This window comes from Oncorhynchus keta, chromosome 22, assembly GCF_023373465.1.
Source record: "Oncorhynchus keta strain PuntledgeMale-10-30-2019 chromosome 22, Oket_V2, whole genome shotgun sequence".
In the NCBI taxonomy this organism is placed as follows: Eukaryota; Metazoa; Chordata; class Actinopteri; order Salmoniformes; family Salmonidae; genus Oncorhynchus; species Oncorhynchus keta.
The window spans coordinates 40,957,497-40,980,002 of NC_068442.1; the positions used below are offsets into that span (position 1 = coordinate 40,957,497).

Sequence of the window (22,506 nt, forward strand, 5' to 3'; positions counted from 1 at the left end):
TCTATCAATAATATTATAATTATTTTAGCAAAAAAAAATATTTTTAATTTGCAATCTGTAGAAGCTATGAGAATAGAAAGGTTCAATTTGTTTGTGAAGCATCATATCACAGTTGAAAAATATATGGCAAATAGAAATCCAAAATGGATGATGTTGAGAGATGGATGGGAGGGGTTGAATGGAGCTGAAGGGTGGGACTAATAGCAAGATAAACCATGTAAAACATATGGGGTCTGTAAAATGTATATATGTTCAGAACTTTTGTGAAATAGCACAGTTACAAATAGAAATCAAACTGGATGGACATCAGAAATAGAGGAAGAACTAAAAACAATCAAAAAATAACTATTGTAAAATAGACTGTGTCTGTAAAATGTGTCAACAATAATGTGGCCTTTTTATGAATGCATTTCATGCAATTCTACATAATTTTACATGACTGATTTTTTTTTTTAAATACCTCAGAAATTATTGAAATGACAGGGTACTTTGACACTTGACAAACGCAGAATCTGAGATCAATAAAAACGACCTCATCATGAATCCACCGATCACCTGTGTGTGTGTGGAGACGCACATATTGGACAATAGGAGGAAATTACCGTCCTAAAAAAGCTTGGCCGATGGCCAGCGCGCTCGTTCCAAAAGCCTAATCTCTCTTGTTTTACTTAGTAAAACAATGCAATGACATGCCTTTTTGGAAGTTGGTCAAATCTTTTGGTAGCCTACAGGCAGATCGGTCTTCTCTTTTCATCAGGATCCATTTGCTTTCCAACCTGTGTTTTACTGCATTTGTATTTGAAATATTGCGAAAGGCCTGTTTTTGGCTGCATGATGTTCACTGACAGATTTGCCACGCGCTCCCGAATAGGCTATGCCTTGTGATTGAACAACACACAATCCACAGCTAGGCCATTTTTTAAAATGTAACTTTATTTAACCAGGTAGGCTAGTTGAGAACAAGTTCTCATTTACAACTGCGACCTGGCCAAGATAAAGCAAAGCAGTTTGACACATACAACAACATGCTGTCAATAATACAATAGAGAAAGTCTATATACAGTGTGTGCAAACGAGGTAGGATAAGGGGGGTGAGGCAATAAACAGGCCATAGTGGCAAAATTATTACATTATGGCAAATTAAACACTGGAATGGTAGATGTGTGGAAGATGAATGTGCATGTAAAGATACTGGGTTGCAAAGGAGCAAGATAAATACAGTATGGGGATGGGTAGTTGGATGGGCTATTTACAGATGGACTATGTACAGGTGCAGTGATCTGAGAGATGCTTTGACAGCTGGTGCTTAAAGCTAGTGAGGGAGGTATGAGTCTCCAGCTTCAGTGATTTTTGCAGTTCGTTCCAGTCATTGACAGCAGAGAACTGGAAGGAAAGGCGGCCAAAGGAGGAATTGGATTTGGGGGATGACCAGTGAGATATACCTGCTGGAGCGCGTGCTACGGGTGGGTGCTGCTATGGTGACCAGTGAGCTGAAATAAGGTGGGGCTTTACCTAGCAATGACTTATAGATGACCTGGAGCCAGTGGGTTTGGCGGAGAGTATGAAGTGAGGGCCAGCCAACGAGAGCGTACAGGTCGCAGTGGGTAGTATATGGGGCTTTGGGTGACAAAACAGATGGCACTGTGATCGACTGCATCCAATTTGTTGAGTAGAGTGTTGGAGGCTATTTTGTAAATTACATCGCCAAAGTCTAGGATCGGTAGGATGGTCAGTTTTACGAGGGTATGTTTGGCAGCATGAGTGAAGGATGCTTTGTTGCCAATTCTAGATTTATTTTGGGATTGGAGATGCTTAATGTGAGTCTGGAACGAGAGTTTACAGTCTAGCCAGACACCTAGGTATTTTTAGTTGTCCACATATTCTTAGTCAGAACTGTCCAGAATAGTGATGCTGGATGGCCGGGCAGGTGCGGGCAGCAATCGGTTGAATAGCATGCATTTAGTTTTACTTTCATTTAAGAGCAGTTGGACGCCACGGAAGGAGAGTTGTATGGCATTGAATCTCGTCTGGAGGTTAGTTAACACAGTGACCAAAGAAGAGCCAGAGGTATACAGAATGGTGTCGTCTGCGTAGAGGTGGATCAGAGAATCACCAGCAGAAAAAGCGACATCATTGATGTATACAGAGAAGAGAGTCGGCCTGAGAATTTAACCCTGTGGCACCCCCATAGAGACTGTCAGAGTTCCGGACAACAGGCCCTTCGATTTGACACACTGAACTCTATCAGAGAAGTAGTTGGTGAACCAGGCGAGGCAGTCATTTGAGAAGCCAAGGCTGTTGAGTCTGCCGATAAGAATGTGGTGATTGACAGAGTTGAAAGCCTTGGGCAGGTCGATGAATACGACTGCACAGTAATGTCTCTTATCGATGGCGGTTATGATATCGTTTAGGACCTTGAGATTGGCTGAGTTGCACCCATGACCAGCTCTGAAACCAGATTGCGTACGGTGGGATTCGAAATGGTTGGTAATCGGTTTGTTAACATGGCTTTCGAAGACCTTAGAAAGGCAGGGCAGGATAGATTTAGGTCTATAGCAGTTTGGGTCTAGAGTGTCTCCCCCTTTGAAGAGGGAGATGACCGTGGCAGATTTCCAATCTTTGGGAATGTCAGACGATAAGAGAGGTTGAACAGGCTAGTAATAGGGGATGCAACCATCTCGGCAGATTATTTTAGAAAGAGAGGGTTCAGATTGTCTAGCCCGGCTGAGTTGTAGGTGTCCAGATTTTGCAGCTCTTTCAGAACATCAGCTATCTGGATTTGGGTGAAGGAGAAATGGGGGAGGCTTGGGTGAGTTGCTGTGGGGGATGCATGGCTGTTGATCAGGGTAGGGGTAGCCCTGACAGTGATGAGGGGTGGTTATTTGACTGCAGACCCTTAACGGATGCAGGCAATGAGGCAGTGATTACTGAGATCTTGGTTGAAAACAGCAGAGGTGTATTTGGAGGGGAAGTTGGTTAGGATGATATATGAGGGTGCCCGTTTTTACGGATTTGGGTTTGTACCTGGTGGGTTCATTGATAATTTGTGTGAGATTGAGGGCATCAAGCTTAGATTGTAGGATGGCCGGGGTGTTAAGCATGTCCCAGTTTTAGGTCACTTAGCAGCACGAGCTCTGAAGATAGATGGGGGGGCAATCAATTCACATATGGTGTCCAGGGCAGAGCTGGGGGCAGAGGGTGGTCTATAGCAAGCGACAACGGTGAGAGACTTGTTTCTGGAAAGGTGGATTTTTAAAAGTAGAAGATTGAATTGTTTGGGTACAGACCTGGATAGTAAGAGAGAACTCTGCAGGCTATCTCTGCATTAGATTGCAACACCACCCCCTTTGGCAGTTCTACCTTGTCGGAAGATGTTATTCAGGGTTATTGGTGGTCTTCCTAAGCCAGGATTCAGACACGACTAGGACATCCGGGTTGGCGGACTGCTAAAGCAGTGAATAAAACAAACTTAGGGAGGAGGCTTCTAATGTTAACATGCATGAAACCAAGGCTTTTACGGTTACAGAAGTCAACTAATGAGAGCACCAGGGGGAGTAGGAGTGGAGCTAGGCACTGCAGGGCCTGGATTCACCTCTCCATCACCAGAGGAACAGAGGAGGAGTATGATAAGGCTAAAGGCTATAAGAACTGGTAATCTAGTACGTTTGGAACAGAGAGTTAAAGGAGCTGGTTTCTGGGCGTGATAGAATAGATTCAAGGCATAACGTACAGACAAAGGTCTGGTAGGATGTGAGTACTTTTGAGGTAAACCTAGGCATTGAGTAATGATGAGAGAGATATTTTCTCTAGAGACGTTTTAGCCAGGTGATGTCACCGCATATGTGGGAGTTTGAACTAAATGGTTGGTTAAGGCATTTTGAGCAGGGCTAGAGGCTCTACAGTAAAATAAGACAATAATCACTAACCAGGACAGTAATGGACAAGGCATATTGATATTAGGGAGAGGCATGCGTAGCCAAGTGATCATAGGGGTCCAGTGAGTGGTTGGGCTGGCAGGAGACACGGCGATTCAGACTGTTAGCAGGCCGGGGCTTGCAAGCTAGCAGAAGGGCCTTAGAAGGACGTCGCGACAGAGGAAAGTCTGTTTTAGCCTCCGTGTGCGGTGACGTCGATAGACCAGTCGTGATGGATTAGTAGGGTTCCGAGTAGCAGAGGGGTCCAAGTCCAATTGGAAAAATAGGTATAGTGGCCCAAGTAATTGGCCGATGGATCTATTCAGCTAACAGTCCAATATGCTCTAGACAGCTAGCGGGCCGCGGCTAGCAAGCTAGCAGATGGGCATTCAGGGGACATCGCGGCGTAGGGGCCAGTTGAGTACCCCCTCGAGCAGGTTACGTCGGTAGTCCAGTCGTGAAGGATCGGTGGGGTTCTGTGCCCCGTACCGGCAGTAGAAGGGATCCGGGTATTGTAGCCCAGAAGTGGCTGATGGGCCTCTTCAGCTAGCCGGGAGAATGGGCCTAGCATGGGCTAGCTCCAGGCTAATTGGTGCTTGCTTCGGGACAGACGTTAGCCAGGATTAGTCACTCGTATTGCAGCTAGCTAGCTGTGATGAATCAGTGAAAAGGTCATGAGCTTTCGATATGAATCCGGGGATATTGAGAGGAAATAGGTCCGGTATGCTCAAATCAAATTTTATTTGTCACATACACATGGTTAGCAGATGTTAATGCGAGTGTAGCGAAATGCTTGTGCTTCTAGTTCCGACAATGCAGTGATAACCAACAAGTAATCTAACTAACAATTCCAAAACTACTGTCTTATACACAGTGTAAGGGGATAAAGAATATGTACATAAGGATATATTAATGAGTGATGGTACAGGGCAGCATACAGTAGATGGTATCGAGTACAGTATATACATATGAGATGAGTATGTAGACTAAGTAAACAAAGTGGCATAGTTAAAGTGGCTAGTGATACATGTATTACATAAGGATGCAGTCGATGATATAGAGTACAGTATATACGTATGCATATGAGATTAATAATGTAGGGTAAGTAACATTATATAAGGTAGCATTGTTTAAAGTGGCTAGTGATATATTTACGTAATTTCCCATCAATTCCCATTATTAAAGTGGCTGGAGTTGGGTCAGTGTCAATGACAGTGTGTTAGCAGCAGCCACTCAATGTTAGTGGTGGCTGTTTAACAGTCTGATGGCCTTGAGATAGAAGCTGTTTTTCAGTCTCTCGGTCCCAGCTTTGATGCACCTGTACTGACCTCGCCTTCTGGATGATAGCGGGGTGAACAGGCAGTGGCTCGGGTGGTTGATGTCCTTGATGATCTTTATGGCCTTCCTGTAACATCGGGTGGTGTAGGTGTCCTGGAGGGCAGGTAGTTTGCCCCCAGTGATGCATTGTGCAGACCTCACTACCCTCTGGAGAGCCTTATGGTTGAGGGCGGAGCAGTTGCCGTACCAGGCGGTGATACAGCCCGCCAGGATGCTCTCGATTGTGCATCTGTAGAAGTTTGTGAGTGCTTTTGGTGACAAGCCGAATTTCTTCAGCCTCCTGAGGTTGAAGAGGCGCTGCTGCGCCTTCTTCACGATGCTGTCTGTGTGAGTGGACCAATTCAGTTTGTCTGTGATGTGTACGCCGAGGAACTTAAAACTTGCTACCCTCTCCACTATTGTTCCATCGATGTGGATAGGGGGTGTTCCCTCTGCTGTTTCCTGAAGTCCACAATCATCTCCTTAGTTTTGTTGACGTTGAGTGTGAGGTTATTTTCCTGACACCACACTCCGAGGGCCCTCACCTCCTCTCTGTAGGCCGTCTCGTCGTTGTTGGTAATCAAGCCTACCACTGTTGTGTCGTCCCCAAACTTGATGATTGAGTTGGAGGCGTGCGTGGCCACGCAGTCGTGGGTGAACAGGGAGTACAGGAGAGGGCTCAGAACGCACCCTTGTGGGGCCCCGTGTTGAGGATCAGCGGGGAGGAGATGTTGTTGCCTACCCTCACCACCTGGGGGCGGCCCGTCAGGAAGTCCAGTACCCAGTTGCATAGGGCGAGGGGTCTCGAGCTTGATGACGAGCTTGGAGGGTACTATGGTGTTGAATACCGAGCTGTAGTCGATGAACAGCATTCTCACATAGGTATTCCTCTTGTCCAGGTGGGTTAGGGCAGTGTGGTTGAGATTGCATCGTCTGTGGACCTATTTGGGCGGTAAGCAAGTTGGAGTGGGTCTAGGGTGTCAGGTAGGGTGGAGGTGATATGGTCCTTGACTAGTCTCTTAAAGCACTTCATGATGACGGAAGTGAGTGCTACGGGGCGGTAGTCGTTTAGCTCAGTTACCTTAGCTTTCTTGGGAACAGGAACAATGGTGGCCCTCTTGAAGCATGTGGGAACAGCAGACTGGTATAGGGATTGATTGAATATGTCCGTAAACACACCGGCCAGCTGGTCTGCGCATGCTCTGAGGGCGCGGCTGGGGATGCCGTCTGGGCCTGCAGCCCTGCGAGGGTTAACACGTTTAAATGTCTTACTCACCTCGGCTGCAGTGAAGGAGAGACCGCATGTTTTCGTTGCAGGCCGTGTCAGTGGCACTGTATTGTCCTCAAAGCGGGCAAAAAAGTTATTTAGTCTGCCTGGGAGCAAGACATCCTGGTCCGTGACTGGGCTGGGTTTCTTCTTGTAGTCCGTGATTGACTGTAGACCCTGCCACATGCCTCTTGTGTCTGAGCCGTTGAATTGAGATTCTACTTTGTCTCTGTACTGACGCTTAGCTTGTTTAATAGCCTTGCGGAGGGAATAGCTGCATTGTTTATATTCGGTCATGTTACCAGACACCTTGCCCTGATTAAAAGCAGTGGTTCGGGCTTTCAGTTTCACGCGAATGCTGCCATCAATCCACGGTTTCTGGTTAGGGAATGATTTTATCGTTGCTATGGGAACGACATCTTCAACGCACGTTCTAATGAACTCGCACACCGAATCAGGGTATTCGTCAATATTTTATCTGACGCAATACGAAACATGTCCCAGTCCACGTGATGGAAGCAGTCTTGGTGTGTGGAGTCAGCTTGGTCGGACCAGCGTTGGACAGACCTCAGCGTGGGAGCCTCTTTTTTAAGTTTCTGTCTGTAGGCAGGGATCAACAAAATGGAGCTCTGGTTTGAGTCGCGTTGTACAAGCTGGCGAGAGCTTTCCGAGCTAAAGGTTAGCCGATGACCGGTTTTTCGGATGACTGCCTTGCCTTGTTCACCAATTACTTCGCAGACAGAGTTCAGTGTGTCAAATCGGAGGACATGCTGTCCAGTCCTCTGGAAGTCTCTATGGGGGTGCCACAGGGTTCAATCCTCGGGCCGACTCTTTTTTCTGTATATATCAAAGATGTTGCTCTTGCTGCGGGCGATTCCCTGATCCACCTCTACGCAGACGACACCATTCTATATACTTCCGGCCCGTCCTTGGACACTGTGCTATCTAACCTCCAAACGAGCTTCAATGCCATACAACACTCCTTCCGTGGCCTCCAACTGCTCTTAAACGCTAGTAAAACCAAATGCATGCTTTTCAACCGTTCGCTGCCTGCACCCGCACGCCTGACCAGCATCACCACCCTGGATGGTTCCAACCTTGAATATGTGGACATCTATAAGTACCTAGGTGTCTGGCTAGACTGTAAACTCTCCTTCCAGACTCATATCAAACATCTCCAATCGAAAATCAAATCAAGAGTCGGCTTTCTATTCCGCAACAAAGCCTCCTTCACTCACGCTGCCAAACTTACCCTAGTAAAACTGACTATCCTACCGACCCTCGACTTCGGCGATGTCATCTACAAAATTGCTTCCAAAACTGGACTCGCCGCCGGACCCACTGGCTCCAGGTCATCTACAAGTCCATGCTAGGTAAAGCTCCGCCTTATCTCAGTTCACTGGTCACGATGGCAACACCCATCCGTAGCACGCGCTCCAGCAGGTGTATCTCACTGATCATCCCTAAAGCCAACACCTCATTTGGCCACCTTTCGTTCCAGTTCTCTGCTGCCTGTGACTGGAACGAATTGCAAAAATCGCTGAAGTTGGAGACTTTTATCTCCCTCACCAACTTCAAACATCTGCTATCTGAGCAGCTAACCGATCGCTGCAGCTGTACATAGTCTATCGGCAAATAGCCCACCCATTTTTACCTACCTCATCCCCATACTGTTTTTATTTATTTACTTTTCTGCTCTTTTGCACACCAATATCTCTACCTGTACATGACCATCTGATCATTTATCACTCCAGTGTTAATCTGCAAAATTGTAATTATTCGCCTTCCTCCTCATGCCTTTTGCACACATTGTATATAGACTCCCCTTTTTTTTCTTTTTTTTTCTACTGTGTTATTGACTTGTTAATTGTTTACTCCATGTGTAACTCTGTGTTGTCTGTTCACATTGCTATGCTTTATCTTGGCCAGGTCGCAGATGCAAATGAGAACTTGTTCTCAACTAGCCTACCTGGTTAAATAAAGGTGAAATAAAAATAAAATTAAAATAAAAAGCAGTGGTTAACCTGACACGCAGGCGTCCCATCTGGAAATGCAAATGCGCTACGCTAAATGCTAATAGTACTACTTAAAACTCAAACGTTCATTAAAACACACATGAAGGGTATTGAATTAAAGCTACACTCGTTGTGAATCCAGGCAACAAATCAGATTTTTAAAATGCTTTTCGGCGAAAGCATGAGAAGCTATTATCTGATAGCATGTAACACCCCAAAAGACCCGCAGGGGATGTAAACAAAATAATTAGCATAGTCGTCGCTACACAAACCGCACAAATAAAATATAAAACATTCATTACCTTTGACCATCTTCTTTGTTGGCACTCCTAGATGTCCCATAATCACTATTGGGTGTTTTTTTCGATTAAATCGGTACATATATAGCCTAGATATCGATCTATGAAGACTGTGTGATAAACGGAAAAAAATAGCGTCTTATAACGTAACGTCATTTTTTTTTAATTAAAAAAGTCGACGATAAACTTTCACAAAACACTTCAAATACTTTTGTAATGCAACTTTAGGTATTAGTACACGTTAATAAGCCATCAAATTGATCTCGAGGCGATGTATATTCTATATGGGGTACGTCTGGAAATAATGTCCGGGTAAATCTCAACCAAAATATCCGGTCGGAGACCTGAACAAATGGCTTGTCTCTTCTTCGTTTGACCAAGAAACAAAGCCTAGGCAAATGACAAGACTGTTGACATCGTGTGGAAGCTGTAGGTATTGCAACCTCAGCCCCATTTAATGTGGTTCGCCTTTATCAATGGGTTGAAGTGGCGGATGGATATATTTTTCCATTTTCAGTGATCAGATTTTCCTGCGCTTTTCGATGAAACGTACGTTCTGTTATAGTCACAGCCGTGATTTAACCAGTTTTATAAACGTCTGAGTGTTTTCTATCCACACATACTAATCATATGCATATACTATATTCCTGGCATGAGCAGCAGGGCGCTGAAATGTTGCGCGATTTTTAACAGAATGTTCGAAAAAGTAGGGGGTAGGAGTAACAGGTTAACTGACTACTAGCTCGTAGCTGGTTGCAGTGCTCGGGTCTTGTTCCTATTCGGTCATCTGTGAAGCTGAACAGACTCCTGTCCTGGTCCTCCACAGCTTGTATCTTTAATCATCCCCCTTCCTCATCTCGACTCATCCCTCCGGACTAGCTATCTGTGAATTCCCCTCTGAATTAAATGCTGAATTTTCTGAAATGTTGTAGATTTTGGCAGGGGACCACTTCTTTCAAGTTGCTGACTACTCTGTGTGTGTGCATTGTCTGTCCATTTCCTGTTAGACTTTCCCCCATGGAGGAGTGTGTTCCGCCCTTAACACACACACACCAGTAGGATACTTTTGACAGCTTTTCAGGCTTACCCAACAGCCGTTCTGTGGGAAGTGTTTGTCTGCTCAAGTGTTTGTCTTTAAACCAGGAGTTGGAACCTAGCTGTCTTAAGATGAATGCACAAACTGTAAGTCACTCTGGATAAGAGTGTCAGCTAAATGACTACAGTGTAAATGTTGTTTGTCCTAATTCTCCAATCTGTCCATGTTCTGGGGTAAACAAAAGGGTAAAGATTAAATGGGGTTCTGTTTCCTCTGCTCCATTCAATCCTTCAACAGCAGCTATGGTCTTATCTCTTGGCATAGTTTCCATCACAGCACAATGGAATGGTATGGATGGACAAGCTGGTCTGTATCGGTCTCTCTCTGGTCAGGCCACAAGTGACACGGTGTTATAGACTTAAGGTCACATGGTAGGCGAGGATTTCCTAATGCAACCTCTCCATCTTTCCATCTCTCTCCTTCCTTCCCTCTCCCTCCCTCCCTCCCTCTCTCTCTTTGTCTCAGGAGGCAGGCAGCCATGTGGATGCAGGGAGACATGCAGCGTTCGCAGCCGAGGGGTGTGTCTCACCTCATCTCCAGCATGGACGACCTCACCCTCAGACCAACCCACACCTCTATTACCACCAGCAGCCCCGCTGGCATCCTCAGGTCCCACAGTACCGACCGCCTTCAAGAGGTCTGCACCGCCCACAACCCTGCCCTGGGTCCTGTTCATTAGGCACCAAACGGAATAAAACAGGCTGAAACAAAAATTAGATTTTCTCTTCCGTTTGGTGCCTAATGAACAGGACCCTGACAATGCCCCATTTTCCCTGTGGATGTGATGTACATCTGCATTGTTTCCAGCTAAGAGGCTGCAGATATTCTCCTACCTTTTAGTGTTCTCTCTGTTGATTGGAGAAAATCTGTGATGTCTGCGGTGTATTATTTAGTACATACCTGTATTGGAATGTGTTTAATTTATTAATCAAACCAGCACTAAACAGACTTTAGCAGCATTTCGCAAACTCTGTCCTCGGGACCCCACATTTTTATTTTTGCCTTAACACTACACAATCATCAAAGTTTGACGATTAGTAGATTATTTGAATCAGCTGTGTAGTGCTAGGGCATAAACCAAAACGTGCACTCCTTGGGATCCCGAGGACTTAGTTTGGGAAACCCTGGACTAGAGGATTTATTTTTATAGACAATTGTTCTTATACACAAAACAGTACCGTATTCTGGTCTGTTAACCTCTTTCAGCTAGGGGGCACTATTTTTATGTTTGGAAAAATAACGTTCCCAATGTAAACGGCCTATTTCTCAGGCCCATATGCTAGAATATGCATAAAATTGACAGATTAGGATAGAAAACACTCTAAAGCTTTCAAAACTGTCAAAATATTGTCTGTGAGTATAACAGAACTGATATTGCAGGTGAAACCTGAGGAAAATCAAACCAGGTAGTGGCTTCTATTTTGAAAGCTCCATGTTCCATAGCCTGCCTTCGCTCCATTTAAAGGGATATCAACCAGATTAATTTTCCTAATGCTTCCTCAAGGTGTCAACAGTCTTTAGACATAGTTTCAGGCTTTTATTTTGAAAAATGAGCGAGAAAGATAACATCGCGTCGGTGGATAGCTGGGTGTTCGCATGAGTTTTGCTTGTGTAACACAGTGGGGCAGCCACTGACTCTCCCTCTCCTACTGAAAAAGAGACAGTGCCGGTTGATATATTATCGATTATATATTTTAAAAACTTTGACATGTTTCTGTGGACATTACGGATACTATTTGGAATTTTCGTCTGCGTTGTCGTGACCGCTCGAGCCTGTGGATTTCTGAACATAACGCGCCAAACAAACGGAGGTATTTAGGATATAAAAAATAAGGAACATTTATTGTGTAACTGGGAGTCTCGTGAGTGAAAACATCCGAAGATCATCAAAGGTAAGCGATTAATTTTATTGCTTTTCTGATTTTCATGACCACGCTATTTTGATGCAAGCTGTTCATAATGTTTTTTCTAGTGATCGATGAATTTACACAAACGCTTGGATTGCTTTCGCTGTAAAGCATATTTTCAAAATCTGACACGACAGGTGGATTAACAAAATGCTAAACTATGTTTTGCTATATTGCACTTGTGATTTCATGAATATAAATATTTTTAGTAATATTATTTGAATGTGGCGCTATGCAATTCAGCGGTTGTTGATGACAATTATCCCGCTGAAGGGATGGGTAGCGTCAAGATTAATCCAATCTACCGTAGATACTTAGCCACATTATCTTATGTGATCATGTGTTCTCTCCACAGAACGACTACATTGGGGAGAATGGCCTATGCATGACGCAAGGGGATAAATTGCGTGCCTTAAAGGGCCGGCGCCAGCCCAGGTCGGCCACAACAGGAGCTCTAAGGTAAGAGCTGCCTGGGATACTCCAAACTTCCCCTTTAAGATCCTTTCACTTTATTCGTTTCCACCTTTTTGAGATCTCAAGGACTTTTCTCCTTTAGCTGTATAGCTTGTTACGTTTGAACTCTGTCCTCCGTTATATGGAAAAGTAATACATATTTAAGTATTTCAGTTACTCAACCATAATGCCATTACATCTTCTATGACAGGTTAAAGGTCTATACAGGAGATGTCAGATCAGTATACTTCAGGGTTCCCCAACTGGCAGCTCACAGGCCCGAATTTCCGGGGTAGTTTTATTTGCCCCCCCCCCTCCCCTTAAGTTTTCTGAGCAAAAAATAATAAATACCATTTTCATTGTTGGGTATAAAAAAAATGTAAAAACACCAGGAAATCAGGTGATTTTAATTTGGGAAATCTGTTCCGAAGTATTTCCACTAATAACAGAGACACGTGATCATAAACAAATGGAAGCTAAATTTATGTTTTATTCCAATATTATATCTTTTAAGGCTTCTTGCGGTTAATTTGCAGTCTATGAATTATTTGTAATTATGCTCTGACCATCCGCATAAGAAAAAATTGTCCCCCGGCTAAATCTAGTTGATGATCCCTGGTATACGTCAAGGCACTGAGACAAAATGCTGAAGTAAATAGAAATCAAACCAGAAGTATACTGAACTAAAATATAAATGCATCATGCAACAATTTCTATGATTTTACTGAGTTACAGTTCATATAAGGAATACGGTCAAATGAAATGAATTAATTAGGCCCTAATCGATGGATTTCACATGACTGGTCAGGTGTGCAACCATGGGTGGCCTTAGAGGGCATAGGCCCACCCACTGGGGAGCCAGACCCAGCCAATCAGAATTAGTTTTTCCCCATAAAAGGGCTCTATTACAGACAAATACTCCTCAGCACCCCTTCCCCCCCAACCCCCCTCAGACAATTCCGCAGGTAAAGAATCTGTATGTGGTTATTACACGTGGTCTGCGGTTGTGAGACTGGTTGGACAGACTGCCAAATTCTCTAAAACGACATCGTAGGCAGCTTAGGGTAGAGAAATTAGCATTCAATTCTCTAGAAACAGCTCTGGTAGATTTTCCTGCAGTCAGCATCCCAATTGTGCGCTCCCTCAAAACTTGAGACATCTGTGGCATTGTGTTGTGTGACGACAACTGCTAATTTTAAAATGGCCTTTTATTGTCCCCATGATTATGCTGTTTAATCAGCTTCTTGATATGCAACACCTGTCAGGTGGAGTGATTATCTAGTCAAAGGAGAAATGCTCACTAACAGGGATGTAAACAAATTTGTGAAAAACTTTTGAGAGAAATAAGATTTTTGTGCACATGGAACATATCTGGGATTTTTTTTTCTCCGTTAATGAAACATGGAACCAACTCTTTACATGTTGTTTGTATTTTTGTTCAGTGTATTTTCGCTGGCACGACAAGTTGGCATGGAAACCACCGCCCTGCTGGGTTCAGTGTCAACGAGGTTTCAAGTTGTATTAGTCGTATGTACAGGAAACGCATGGTATACATCGTCCAACTAAATGGAATGTTTTGGATTTATCTGTCTTTGTCTAGCGCAGTCTCCTAGCTAGTGAGACAGTCTGTGGCTCTGTGATCTGACTCAGGGCTCTGGTTTCCATGGTTACCTTGCTGAAATAACACAGGCACGGTCCGGCAGGTTATCCAGTACAGCCTCGAGTCCTCTTGGGTATGACGCTACAAGCTTGGCACACCTGTATTTGGGGAGTTTCTCCCATTCTTCTCTGGAAACCTTCTCAAGCTCTGTCAGGTTAGATGGGGAGCGATGCTGCACAGCTATTTTTAGGTCTCTCCAGATATGTTCGATTGGGTTCAAGACCGGGTTCTGGCTGGGCCACTCAAGGACATTCAGAGACTTGTCCCAAAGCTACTCCTGCGTTGACTTGGCTGTGTGCTTAGGGTCGTTGTCCTGTTGGAAGGTGAACCATCGCGCCAGTCTGAGGTCCTGAGCGCTCTGCATCAAGGAACTCTCTGTACTTTGTTCCGTTCATCTTTCCCTCGATCCAGACTCTGCCACTGAAAAACATCCCCACAGCATGACACTGCCACCACCATGCTCCAGCGTAGGGATGGTGCCAGGTTTCTTCCAGATGTGACGCTTGGCATTCACGCCAAATAGTGCAATTTTGGTTTCATCACACCAGAGAATCTTGTTTTTTATGGTCTGCGAGTCCTTTAGGTGCCTTTTGGCAAACTTCTAGCGGGCTGTCATGTGCCTTTTACTGAGGAGTGGCTTCCATCTGGCCACTCTACCACATAGGCCTGATTGGTGGAGTCCTGCAGAGATGGTTGTCCATTTGGAAGGTTCTCCCATCTCCACAGAGGAGTTCTGGAGCTCTGTCAGAGTGACCATTGGGTTCTTGGTCACCTCCCTGAACAAGGCCAGCTCTAGGAAGAGTCTTGGTGGTTCTAAACTTCTTCCATTTTAGAACGATGGAGGCCACTGTGTTCTTTGGGATCTTCAATGCTGTAGACATGTTTTGGTACCCTTCCCCAGCTCTATGCTTCAACACAATCCTGTCTAGGTGCTCTACAGACAATTCCTCTGACCTCATGGCTTGGTTTTTGCTCTGACATGCACTGTTTACTGTGGGACATTATATAGACAGGTGTGTGCCTTTACAAATCATGTCCCATCAATTAAATTTAGCACAGGTGGACTCCCATGTTATTTCTGTTTTTATTTTTAATACATTTGCAAACTTTTCAAAAACCTGTTTTCGCTTTGTCATTATGGGGTATTGTGTATAGGTTGATGAGGAAAATGTTTTATTTAATCCATTTGAGAATAAAGCTGTAACGTAACAAAATGTGGAAGAAGTCAAGGGGTCTGAATCCTTTCCGAATGCACTGGAAATGTGTAAACATTCTGTCTCTGGAAGTGAAACCTCATTTAGCTTTCTTGATCTTTTTTTTCAGACTTGAAGACATGAAAATGCACACCAGGTCACCATCCCAACCTTTTAGGTACCTTTACAATAGTGTTGACTATGTGGTTTGTCTAGGTGGAAGGGGTGTATCCTAGCTATCACAAAACAGTCTCCTCAATATGTGGCATCGACACCTCTCTCGAGTCTCAACGCATATCTCGGCACATGCCTGTCTATATTTCATTAAATTCGGTGCAAAGTATAGCTCAACTCAAGCTGTAACTAGGCTACCTGCAGCAAAGTGCTGGATGGTCAGAGGTAGAGGAGAAGAGGCGATTTGGGAGTGTGAAGAGGGATGGAAATGGAACTCCCTCTTTTGTGCTAAAGTACAGCCCTTAATTAATTTTCCTCAAAGAGGAGCGAGAGAAGAGCCTCTACACAGCTCTCCGTCCTTTAGCCTTGGTTCTTTCACCTATTCAAAGGTTAGCGTGTAGGTGTGTTTGTTGTGTGTTTGTTTGTGTGTCTGTGTAACAGTATAACTTTAGACCGTACCCTCGCCCATACCCGGGCGCGAACCAGGGACCCTCTGCCCACATCAACAACAGTCACCCACGAAGCATCGTTACCCATCGCTCCACAAACGCTGCGGCCCTTGCAGAGCAAGGGGAACTACTACTTCAAGGTCTCAGAGCAAGTGACGTCACTGATTGAAACGCTATTTAGCGCGCACCGCTAACTAAGCTAGCCGTTTCACATCCGTGACATCTGTATGTGTGTATCTCTGCGTGTCTGTCTGGGTGACAGCATGTGTGACTGTGTGTGTTGTCTGCGTGCGTGTGTGTGTGTTAGAGGTCGACCAATTATGATTTTTCAACACCGATTATTGGAGGACCAAAAAAGCCGATACCGATTAATCAGACGATTTATTTATTTGTAATAATGAAAATGACAACAATACTGAATGAACACTTATTTTAACTTAATATAATACATCAATAAAAATCAATTTAGCCTCAAATAAATAATGAAACATGTTCAATTGTGTTTAAATAATGCAAAAACAAAGTGTTGGAGAAGTAAAAGTGCAATATGTGCCATGTAAAAGAACATGAGAACATATGAAAGTTGGTGGTTCCTTTTAACATGAGACTTCAATATTCCAAGGTAAGAGGTTTTAGGTTGTAGTTAATATAGTATTTATAGGGCTATTTCTCTCTATACCATTTGTGTTTCATATACCTTTGACTATTTGATGTTCTTATAGGCACTTTAGTATTGCCAGTGTAACAGTATAGCTTCCGTCCCTCTCCCCGCCCCTACCTGGGCTCGAACCAGGAACACATTGACAACAGCCACACTCGAAGCAGCGTTACCCATCGCTCCACAAAAGCCGCGGCCCTTGCAGAGCAAGGGGAATAACTACTGCAAGTCTCAGAGCGAGTGACGCTTGAAACGCTATTAGCTCACATCCCGCTAACTAGCTAGCCATTTCACATCGGTTACACCAGCCATTAGGCTGATAGGCTTGAAGTCATAAACAGCGCTGTGCTTGCGAAGAGGTGCTGGCAAAATGCACAAAAGTGCTGTTTGAATGAATTCTTACGAGCCTGCTGCTGCCTACCATCGCTCAGTCAGACTGCTCTATCAAATATCAAATCATAGACTTAATTATAACATAATAACACAGAAATACGAGCCTTTGGTCATTAATATGGTCGAATCCGTAAACTATCATTTCGAAAACCAAACTTTTATTATTTCAGTGAAATACGGAACCGTTCGGTATTTTATCTAACGGGTGGCATCCCCAAGTCTAAATATTCTTGTTACATTGTACAACCTTCAATGTTATGTCATAATTACGTAAAATTCTGGCAAATTAGTTTGCAATGAGCCAGGCGGCCCAAACTGTTGCATAAACCCTGACTCTGTGTGCAATGAACGCAAGAGAAGTGACACAATTTCACCTGGTTAATATTGCCTGCTAACCTGGACTTCTTTTAGCTAAATATGCAGGTTTAAAAATATATATATCTGTGTATTGATTTTAAGAAAGGTACTGGTGTTTATGGTTAGGTACAGTCGTGGAGCGATTTTGCTTTTTTTTTAAATGCGCTTTTGTTAAATCATCCCCCAGCATTGCATTGATTATATGCAACACAGGACACGCTAAATAAACTAGTAATATCATCAACCATGTGTAGTTAGAATTAGTGATTATGATTGATTGATTGTTTTTTATAAGATAAGTTATTGCTAGCTAGCAACTTACCTTGGCTTCTACTGCATTCACTTAACAGGCAGGCTTCTCGTGGAGTGCAATGAGAGGCAGGTGGTTGGAGTGTTGGACTAGTTAACCGTAAGGTTGCAAGATTGAATCACAGAGCTGACGTTCTGCCCCTGAACAAGGCAGTTAACCCACCGTTCCTAAGCCATCATTGAAAATAAGAAGGTGTTCTTAACTGACTTGCCTAGTTAAATAAAGGTGTAAACATTTTTTTTTGCCAAAATCGGCATCTAAAAATACCGATTTCCGATTGTTATGAAAACTTGAAATCGGCCCTAATTAATCGGCCATTCCGATTAATCGGTCGACCTCTAGTGTGTGTCACTGAAAGAGGCCGAGGCTACTCAGACTAGCACAGTCTCCTCTAATTGCTGTACCGTCCTGAATGACGTTGGAAGTTCTTCAGCCCAGTACTGACAGACAGATCACAGACATCCACAAGCAGCGGACAGACTGCTTTAATGAAGGAACTGGGAGTGATTCCTCTTACCTCTTTTCTGTCTCTTATTATCTCTCTCCCTCATTCATTCACACATCTATAATACTGGTGTATTATACTAGATTAAATATTAAATGGTTATGCTTTGATAAATCCTTACCTAATCAGTAGTCCTTCAGGTACTGTTCTGTAGTCTGTGGTTACAGGGTAGAACTTTCACTGGGTGTCATAAAAGTCTTGCCCACTCTTTTGTTTGTTTCTGACAATGGGATTTGTACTGTAGGTCATTTATCTCTTTAAGGAGTGTAAACTATCCAATTAGCATGTCCGACTAAATGTTTTATGTGTGTCTAGTAGTAGAGATTGTATGTTGGCAAAAGCTCTAGTGTTAACAGCTCTTACTATTATTCACCTCACACCATGTCTATCCAATGATTCTTCCTTTCCTTCTATCTGTCTCTCTCTCTCTTCCCTCTTTCTCTCTCCCAGTAGGATGAACCTTGGAGTGGGCACTCAGTGTACCATCTCCCCACTCAAGTCCTCCAAAGTCCCATCATCCTCTGCTTCCGCCACGGCCAAGAGAATCAGCCGCAGCTCCTCCTCCTCGGCATCCAACCTCAAGAGGTGAGCCCCCCCCACGACACGTCTTACCCTATACTCCGCTTTTATCTACTCACTATTTCTTTTTTTTTTATTTCATTCTTCCCCCTCTCCTCCCATTTCTTCCTCCCTTTTCTTTCTGTTTCACACTGCGCAGCCTCCCATCCCTCCATTTATCCACTTACCCTTTCTCTTGTCTCCTATAGATTTGTATTTTACTCCTTTAACATTTCTCTTTCCCTCTCTTTCCTGTCCTGTCCTTTTTTGGCTGTCTCAGTCCCCTGGTTGTGTTTCTGCCTGTCTGTGACTACCCCATGTCCTGAGTGCAAGTGGCAGGTGGAAGGATATGCAGGGCAGGACAGGGAACACGTGTGCAGTGTGTCTCAGTGACCAGACCGATTCACAGAGAGGGTTGATGCTCTGCAGGCTGTGAGCATTCTCAACAGACCAAATCTAAATCCCCCGCATTCTGCACCACTAGAGACGGACTAGCACATAACACAACACAGAAATAGGCCACAACAATCTCTCCTCTGGAGGAACGGTACCAGACCTACTGTACTTTGTGCTCTTTTCAGGATTTGTTATTGTCTTTTTCTATTCTACCAAATTATTCAACAGTGAATGTGTAGGTAGGTAGCCATGGCAATATAGATTGGCTGAATCAATCTGCTATTACTGTCCGACTCAATCCACTATTGTAGACTGCTTGCCGTCAGTGTAAATCGGTTGTGTGTAATTTGGCTGATCCCATTTAGTCGGCTGGTCGATTGTTTGATCGATAGGGTTTGTCGAGCAGTTAAGAAATAAATAAAGATGTTTAACGCCAAGTCTTGATTGACGCCTGTCTCAGTAGACTAATCCATTGCAGAGGTGGCACACCAGTATCACCAGTAGTATATTTAACGTTAATTCCCATCATTTCTAACCTACCATGTCTGTTTGGTTACCGTCATTTCTGTTAACGCATTACATATATTATTACAGTCTTACTGTTTTCATTGTAGGAGTGGACACATTGTTTGCAGATAGCACAATCTAGGCTACACTTGTGAGAAACAAGTTTTGGTTTATTTCATTCCATTTATGAGTTGTCAATTGATTCATTTTGTTTTGATTTTGGAGTGCTCCTGTCAACGTTGAGTAAGGACATGCACCTGATTACACATAGAAGTAGGACTAGTCTACCTGGCCTGCGCGCAAAGGTAGTCTTATAAATGTTCCCATTTGGGGATCTGATATTTCTGATTGTCTTAACTCACCACCACTAATGAGCTGTGGATCTTCTCAGTTATTTTTTCATCACTTCAAACAACAAGTAAACAACGTCTGTTTTTACATCTGTTGAGAATCACAATAGTTCCTCGATGTAGCCTATTTGAACACTTTCCAGCTCTCTCCCGTTCAGTAACCACCACTTGGTGTGAATTGGGGAAAAAATGTCATGCTCTGATCCGGTGGAGACGTCATAAAATAGGCCTACCTGGTTACTTGTTATCCCTTGCACAAATACAGCTGTGTTTGTCCAGAGCTCACTGGCCAGGAAACTCTGAGGGTCCAGAATATCTTATACAATGTTGCAAGATCGTTAGTGCAAGCTTTGGGCTGAACCAAGTTGATAGTTGATACAATGTTTCAAGTTCCTTGCAGACAGGCCTTGCATAGCCAATGTGATTTATTTTTATCAGGATCTTTTCTACCTGCACGATGCAATGTTTTTATTTGTTGCCTTTATGTCAGCTATTTTTACATAGTTGGAAATGGCAATACTTTTAGATTTGTATCATTTTCATTTCGATATCATTTTTTATTAATCACATGACAACGATTTTGAGATGTAAAGACTTTATTATAAAATAAATGAAAGTAACTGGCACGCAGATTAGTAGAAATGGTAAGATAAATTGGCACTCCGAATGGAAAAGGTTGCTGACCCCTGGTGTAGCCTATTACCTGCAACTTCAGGAGCTTATGGCAGAATATGAGAAGGCCAGCAGGGGGAGGAGGTGGTTCGGGAAAAGGTTTTTTTCTTCTGGTTAGGCTGTCTTGATCTCGGAATCTCTCTTGTGGCATTTGTCTTAATTATTTAATCACAGTGCGCTTATGTAGACTACTCAGACAAGCTGAGTATCTTACATATAGTTGATTTTATTTAAACACATACAGTGTGTCTATATATGGGAAAAAAACATGTTAAAATTTCGTAGATTGGTCGAAAGAACAGATGGCACTTGGTCGACCAAGATTTTGTTTTAGTTTGTGACAGCCCCAGTGAAAATATAGTAAATCAGTCCACTATTAGATCCACAGTACCAGTCCACAGTAGGCAGTCGTCCTCTCCTGAGCCGCTGAAAGAAGTTAGTCCTCTTGTCATTGTGTTTGTTTGGTGTTTGGGATGTGTCCTATGTATTTATGTCCCCTTCCCCTTCCCCATCTACCTTTCCCTCAGCTCCTTCATTAACTGCAGGCTAGCCAGCTCCTTAGGCAACCTGTACGCAGCTGACAGCAGCGAGGGCAATAGGAAGCTGCTGTACACGCCCTCTTCATCACACTCTTCCTCCTCTCCTCCCTCCATCGTCACCACCCCCATCCCTCCGTCGGGCTGGGCCGCCTCCGTTCACGGCTACGTGGCTAACGGCGTGCACGGCGCCAATTACCACCACCATGAGGTCAACAACAATCAGTATAACTCGTCCCCTACTGGGGTGTTCAGCCCCGCGGGGGCCCCCCAACATGCTGCAGGCAGGCTGGGCCCCGGGCCTGATAAGTACAGCCCATTCAGACCCCAGCAGGAGGGCTACTCTGGGCTCAGCGGACCCTCCGGCCGCTACCTCAGCCGCTCCATCCCCGTAAGTGTGTGCCCCGCCCCCAAAAATACTCCAACATCACCATCTTTTTGGTATTTCTACACTCTTACCCTTATTTTGAACTGTCATATTTCCTCTCTGCACTTCTGTCAAACACGAGTGTCCTCCCTTTTTGTGTCGATGTTGTCTATTTATAATCGTAGCCAGTCAACATTTTTGTCCTATCTCTGCTGCTGCTAAGGGCTCTCCACTGTGTGTCGAACTCTCTGGCGGCTCCACTGAACTCCTCTGTTCCTTGTCTGTTGTCTGCATGGTGCTGAAACAGGACCTGCGATGGCCTTGTTCCAGTCTAAATGCCTACTTCATACACACTAACCATGGCTATTCGGCCATTTCCCACTCGATATCCGTCTCCAGTTAAAATCATTTACTGGCACATTTGGGCAGAAGTCTAATTAGTGTTATGAACGATGGTGCCTCTTCAAATGTGTGTTGGTGGAGAGTTATTTTGAGTACATCTAATATCTAAGCCATCTAACAACACTTGAAACATAAGAAGTGAAAGATAGACTAGTGTGTTCTATAGATGCAAAGGAAGACCGATCACACCATAATTCCCCCCCCAACGTCGTAGGCCATTATATGCCTAAGAGAGATTATAGTTTGACTCATTTCCACTTCCAATTGATTCGGTCCTGGAAACTTTTTCAGTCCATCCTGACTTTTATGCTTTTTTTCCATTCGACTGGCCAACCGAAGGCCTTTGTATACATCATTTTCAATGTCAACTTTTTTTCCATTCGACTGGCCAACCGAAGGCCTTTGTATACATCATTTTCAATGTCAACTTTTTTTCCATTCGACTGGCCAACCGAAGGCCTTTGTATACATCATTTTCAATGTCAACTTTTTTCCCCCCAAAGATGCACTTTTTGTAACCATTATTATTAAATCTAGACTATGTGGATAAGAATGTGCTAAATTAAAAACTGTACGTTTTTAGGGTGGCAGTCTGGTGCTTCTCTCTGCTATTACAAGAATTTGACACGCTCAGCCATACTGTAGCGCTCACTCATTCCCTGAGAGGCCAGCCCAGTAATCCTCTTCCTTTATAATGAATATTTGGAGGCCTTTCATAGGCCCCGACCACGAGGGGGACTGTCATAGGCCA

The 22,506-nt window shown here is 44.0% G+C and overlaps 1 protein-coding gene across 8 annotated transcripts in view; it reads left to right on the forward strand.

Moving 5' to 3' along the window:
- Positions 1-22,506, forward strand: part of LOC118401499 (dual specificity protein phosphatase CDC14AB-like) — a 72,721-nt gene that overhangs the window by 46,766 nt on the left and 3,449 nt on the right. For 2 of the 8 annotated variants that reach the window (XM_035799059.2, XM_035799063.2), the window contains 5 exons: positions 10,374-10,545; positions 12,171-12,274; positions 15,252-15,299; positions 18,418-18,552; positions 20,978-21,377. In XM_035799059.2, the coding sequence (XP_035654952.1) occupies positions 10,374-10,545; positions 12,171-12,274; positions 15,252-15,299; positions 18,418-18,552; positions 20,978-21,377 (859 nt within the window). Of the gene's footprint in view, positions 1-10,373; positions 10,546-12,170; positions 12,275-15,251; positions 15,300-18,417; positions 18,553-18,685; positions 20,405-20,977; positions 21,378-22,506 lie in introns of those variants that run through there. The other 6 variants (XM_035799060.2, XM_035799064.2, XM_035799066.2 and 3 more) reach the window with 6 other exon arrangements.